This window comes from Asparagus officinalis, chromosome 4 (genome assembly GCF_001876935.1).
Source record: "Asparagus officinalis chromosome 4, Aspof.V1, whole genome shotgun sequence".
NCBI classification, from domain to species: Eukaryota; Viridiplantae; Streptophyta; class Magnoliopsida; order Asparagales; family Asparagaceae; genus Asparagus; species Asparagus officinalis.
Window position 1 is genome coordinate 54,365,354 of NC_033797.1, and position 6,134 is coordinate 54,371,487.

Below are 6,134 nucleotides of genomic sequence, written 5' to 3' on the forward strand. Positions count from 1 at the left end.
TTCTTCATATAAAATAAAATTAATCATAAATATAATTTTCATACTTTAGTCAAATTACATAAGGCTAAATTTCATTAAACCCCGGATAACTTTATGCAAATTTCATAAATTTGGTTGTTTTTCACTTAACCGCTAAAAGCTTTTCAAAATATAACTTGACCTCCAATAACATTGGCAAGTCCATAAAAGCCCCCAATATTTATGTAAGCATGTCTATCAATAAAATAAAACTTACCGGTAAATTCCTATCAAAGTATAATTGAAAATTTTAAAAATATGATTATTAATAAAAATAAATTAAATGTATAATATTACTCCATAAATTTACTTATTACTATCACCATTTTATGATATAGTGATACAAGAATGCAAAGCCATAAGATGTATATTACGAAAGAATTTTGCACCATAGCTGTCATTAGCACGATTATTTATTAGCATTACTTACTAGAGAATTATTAAACATTCTTAGGGATGATATATAAGAATTGATTTGTTTTTCTTAAAGAGAAACATAAAAAAAGTTTTATTTTTATTTTTTGGATTTTAGTCCCTTAAATCTTTGAAATTTTGAGGGGTATATATGCAAAAAATTTATATTTTCTCCCGTCAAACCAAAATTTCGATGACCGGAATAGGTTTAATTGGTTAACTGTGCCAATTTATATGTATTATTGTCACCGGCGTTACTTTTTAGACCTTATTGGTCAGAGTATGTCACTTTATAAGCTAAATTGGTATTTCAGCCCTTAAACTATACATGACATGTTCTTTTTTTAGGGGTTAATATGAGTACGTTTCTGCTTTGTTTTGCCTATAATTAACCTCTCTTGGAACTAATTTGGTATGGCTTATAGTAAGTTGCTTGTGGTTAGAAGAACGATATCTTAGCCATGTCACCTATCCACGATAAGCATTTACGTTGTTTTAGTTAGTGAAACGTCCAAACAAACTTTGGCCTAAATTATGGGAAAGAAAACTTATTGTTATTTAATTTATTTAAAGAAAACAAAAGAAAGAATAAAGAAAAAAAAATGTCTTGTTAGATTAAAATCGGCTAATTTCTATTGGGCCGACTTTTTTCACAAATCAAGCCCGTACTTGACCCAGTTTCGGATCTACGGATGGATCGGGTTCCTAATTCAGCAATCACTTGGCTGTCGATTTCAGGATTATTATAAAAAGGTCATAAAAGGAAAAGGAGCTAAATAAGGAATCGCCGCGGGCTTGCACATTTAAGCGTCCGCGTTCGCTTCATCTCGATTCTCAAACCCTAGCTTCTAATTTCTCGCTCTTTTCAGAATTCCATCGATCGGTCGATTAGGAGAGAGATGGCTTCGATTGTGTGCCAGAGCTCCGGCGTCATCGCGCCGGCCGAGCACCTCCGTCGCCAGCGCCACTTCACATCGTCCCCCCTTTTCACCGTGGTTGATGGCCTTTCTTGCTTCAATTTCTTATTTTTTTTAAGATTTTTTAATGGACTTGTTAAGATTAAAGACTTAAAATTTTGAGTGTTGGTTGATTGCAGAGTTGTAAGAGTATGGAACCGCTCAAGTATGGGAACGGGGCGGCGGCGGCGGCGCCGCCTCCGTGTATTCCGATGATCAACGGTCATTCGATGTCGGGCTTCCTTACGTCGCCGAGGCTTCAAGATTTCGGCAGCAAGCACGAATCCAGGCTTAGGATTTTCTCTGGGACTGCTAATCCCGCTCTTTCTCAGGTGAAAAGACAAAATTTTCTATTCATTTATTAACCAATTGTATTTTGTGGATTTACATTGAGAATTTTAGCTTGTTCTTTTTGTAATAAGGAAGGTGAGGTAAATTAACACGTTTTATGCTTTTGTTGATAGGATCGTATTTTTGTACAGGTTGCTAAGGTTTATGCTAGCTTTGCTTATTCATGAATTTGTGTACTTCTTTATTGATATCTTTATAAATGTGAATATAAAGTTAAAAAAAAAATACTTGAATTCTCTATGAGCTTAATCAGGATAGCTATTTGGATTGGTTTCACTCCTGAGAAGGGAAATGTGAATATGATCCACTCCTTGTGCAAGACCTACTAAGCTTATGCTTTTGGGGTTCATACTTCTCTATCATGCCCATGTATTGTATGTGAACCATTGCAACATAGTTCGTTGGGGGGGCTCACAACTTACAACATGGACATGCATATAGGACGCAGGACATGAAAGAAAAAAAATGTAGAGATGTATATATTTATGTGTTTGTATGTATCCATATGTGGCATATCAAGGATAAAGAGCAATAGGTTCAATTGATTGATTGGAAAAAGTCTTAAGTTTGATTAGTTGACGAAAAGATATCAATTAGAAAAATAGAAGTATCTCTTTGACCAAATTAAAGTGTATTATTAATAGTAAATTGATATTTTAAAACTGTAAAATATTAAACAATCAATAATAGAATGATCGAGTTCAGATTCACATTTGAAGAAATTCAGACGAGGATATTTGGTTCCGAATTCACCTTAGTATGCCATTTGATTTTTTTTTCCAACCCTATTTTCCGATATTGATCATGAGCAAAGTTTGATTGGCTTTTAATTCTTGACTAGATGGCCCACCTCTACCTTTGTGTAGTGGCTAGATATAATATTTTGGTTGCTGTGTGCTGGACTTCATGCTGTTTTGTCAGCTTCCTTTACATCATAATTTAACTATGGCCAATTTCCCACTGGCTGTTGTGTGGTATGCAGATGAAAAATGTTGCCCATAAGGACTGTTACCAGTTCCCTTGCATCACAAATTAGATACATAAGACAGATAATGACATGGTTGGTCATTGAAAGAGAACTGATGTCTGTTAGAATTATGTGAAGTTGTTTCTTGTTGACGTTGGTTATCTAAACTCTCTATTTTCTCCCTTAATTTTGTTTTAACTCCTGGAATTTCCTCTTGCCTTTCTGTTTTTCAAGAATACATCTCTTGTATTTTTCAATCATTGAAATCATGGCATGAGAAGATTGTAATGATTCTAAATAATGTCTTTGTAGGAAATTGCTAGCTACTTGGGCCTGGATCTTGGGAAAATCATGATCAAGAGGTTTGCTGATGGGGAAATATATGTCCAGTTGCAAGAGAGTGTCAGAGGATGCGATGTGTTCCTTGTACAACCAACATGCCCCCCAGCTAATGAGAATCTCATGGAGCTTTTGGTAATGATTGATGCATGCCGGCGAGCATCTGCAAAGAATATCACCGCTGTTATACCTTATTTTGGTTATGCTAGAGCTGATAGAAAGGTAGGCTCGTTGTTTTACTGAACAATGCATTGTTCAGTTTTTTCTAGGAATTTTTTGCACCTTCTCATTGTTATTGAAATTTTATTTATAATATTCTGCTTTTGCATGTAAATTGTTTATTAGTCATCCTTGTTTGGGTATATTTTTTTTAGAACTTATAGTTTCCCTATTGATTAAATTGTTTTCTCAGACGCAAGGACGTGAATCAATTGCAGCAAAACTTGTTGCAAATTTGATCACAGAAGCAGGTGCAAACCGTGTACTCGCATGTGATCTTCATTCTGGGCAGTCCATGGGATATTTTGATATTCCAGTGGATCATGTCTATGGTCAGGTAACTCTCACATAATCTGTTGGATAAGTTGTTTTGAGAACTACAGAATGGCGTAACTCCCTTTCCAACTAATCACAATTGTTTGCTTTTGTACTTCTAGCCTGTGATTCTTGATTACCTAGCCAGCAAGACCATCTGTTCAGATGATCTAGTTGTAGTATCTCCAGATGTTGGAGGTGTGGCCAGGGCTCGTGCTTTTGCCAAGAAGTTGTCAGATGCTCCTCTCGCCATTGTGGATAAAAGGCGTCATGGGCACAATGTTGCTGAGGTAGTAGAATGCAAATAGATTGCCCTTGGAAAGAAATATTCTTCATAGCTTAGGCCACAATGTTGCTGAGGTAGTAGAATGCAAATAGATTGCCCTTGGAAAGAAATATTCTTCATAGCTTAGGCTTAGTGGTATCCTGCTTTATGTTAACTTAGTAGATTGCCCTTGGAAAGAAATATTCTTCATAGCTTAGGCTTAGTGGTATCCTGCTTTATGTTAACTTATTAAAACAAGTTAGTGTTAGTTAGAAAGAAAAGGAAACTTGTATTTTTGTATTCAATTTTTTCACCCAGGTTTGAGACCATTTTGAAGGCAATCCTTTACCTGTACTTACAAGTTAGCAGCAAGTCTCTTGGATCCAAATGCTTCCTCTTATTAATTTAAACTGTATGATTACCTGCTATGTACATGCTTATCAATTAGGAGATAATATGGTTGTATCAATCTATCTACTAATATTTTACTATCTTTTGTACATACAGGTTATGAATCTGATAGGGGATGTCAGAGGGAAAGTTGCTGTTGTGGTTGACGATATGATTGATACTGCTGGTAAGTTGAGTTTGTTTTCTCTAGGAATATAAATTCCATCATTATGCCTAAAATATCTGCACCCTTTCTTTTCTTTCTCTCTAGCTACATCCTGTTTTTGTTGTAGAAGATTATCATACTATTTCGCCCAGTCTTGTCCATAAACATGCTGTTTATATGTTAAGCAGTCATGCTGCAGCATGCACCTTCAAAAACTAACTATGTAGTGTTTAACATTTTGCGATCTATCTATCCTATTTTATTTAATGAAATGTTAACCTTTGATATATTTGTTGATATTAGGGACAATTACAAAAGGTGCAGAGCTTTTACACCAAGAGGGAGCTAGAGAAGTTTATGCTTGCAGCACACATGCTGTTTTCAGGTATTCGCCTACTCCATCTTATGGATTATCAAAATTTCATGTAGCGAATGAAATGTTCGTTGAGTGATCTGATACTGATAGGTTACACCTAATTTAATGTTACTAACTGATTTATACTGAGCAATTCCCTCATCTAAGTTATGTGCCAGCTGCAACTGCTTTGTTCATCTTAGGGATTGGACATAATTATTGTTATTTTCATGCAAAATGTTGTATATAACAGTATAACACCACTTAAGGACTGATCATCCTTCTCTTTTCCTATCTCCTTGATTGTTCGACTAACAATACATTTACGAAGTGGTACAGCTATAATATTTTTTTGGTATATCTTTCTTTATTTTGTCATCAAGTTTATATCTTGCACATGGAGAGTGGAGTGACTACTTTTTATAACCATATTGGAACTAGAGCAGAGCTGGTTCATAACTACATCTATTAGAGGCTAGCAGATGGCATCTTGGTGTTATCATGTTCTAATGTCATGTTTTCTCCCCAAACACTTGCTATGTTACATTGAAATCAAATCACTTTGGAAGAGTCATTTTTGGCAATAACCACCATAATAGAGGAATGTACACTATCTCAAAGTTTCCTTTTGTTTTTTTGGCAAACCATGAAAAGAAAATGATTGCTTGTATATTGTTTTTTGTGTTTTTCCTCTGTTTCATGGCTTCATATTCTTCTGTACATTTTTAATTTATTTTTGTGACTTATTATAGCATTGGTAATTGTTACATACTGTAAATTTGCAAATTACCATTAACTATCTGCCTTCCATTTAACTCATTTATTTCCATTCACAGTCCTCCTGCAATAGAGAGGTTATCAAGTGGTCTGTTCCAAGAAGTCATTATCACCAATACTATCCCGGTTATGGAGCAAAAGAATTTCCCACAACTGACTGTTCTTTCCGTGGCAAATCTTCTAGGCGAGACCATATGGCGTGTTCATGATGATTGTTCTGTGAGTAGCATCTTTCAGTGATGGGAAATAATGGATTATACAATAAACTATTCTTGTTCAGATTGAAAGTCAATTATTTGCCTCTCCCTCCCTCTTCTATATCGTCCTATTTTTTATTACAATTTGCATTCTTTTGACGGGGAACATATTTCCAATTCCATAATTACCTTACACACTCAAGTTCAAATCTTCTAATGTGCAGCACCCACCCATCCATACATTATGCTACTTGAAATAAATCTCTCTTGTAGTGTTGAATTTAAGCCATTACACAGTTTTCTACCCTGCATGTTACCTATTTTGTCGATAGATTCTTCTTATCTGAGTTGTGAATTTTATTTCTTGTGATATTGATAAAGAGGCCCCATTGTTCAATCTGTTTA

General features: G+C 35.0%; 1 protein-coding gene across 2 annotated transcripts; it reads left to right on the plus strand.

The window, feature by feature from the left end:
- Positions 1,202-6,134, plus strand: LOC109837464 (ribose-phosphate pyrophosphokinase 1). Of its 2 annotated transcripts, none has more exons than XM_020405723.1 (8): positions 1,202-1,427; positions 1,529-1,720; positions 3,019-3,267; positions 3,458-3,601; positions 3,702-3,869; positions 4,352-4,421; positions 4,704-4,785; positions 5,592-6,134. In XM_020405723.1, the coding sequence occupies exons 1-8, from the start codon at positions 1,332-1,334 to the stop codon at positions 5,770-5,772; spliced, it is 1,182 nt and encodes a 393-aa protein (XP_020261312.1). In that variant the 5' UTR covers positions 1,202-1,331; the 3' UTR covers positions 5,773-6,134. The 2 variants fall into 2 exon arrangements, with proteins under 2 accessions (XP_020261312.1, XP_020261313.1); XM_020405724.1 differs by having other exon boundaries at positions 1,202-1,424.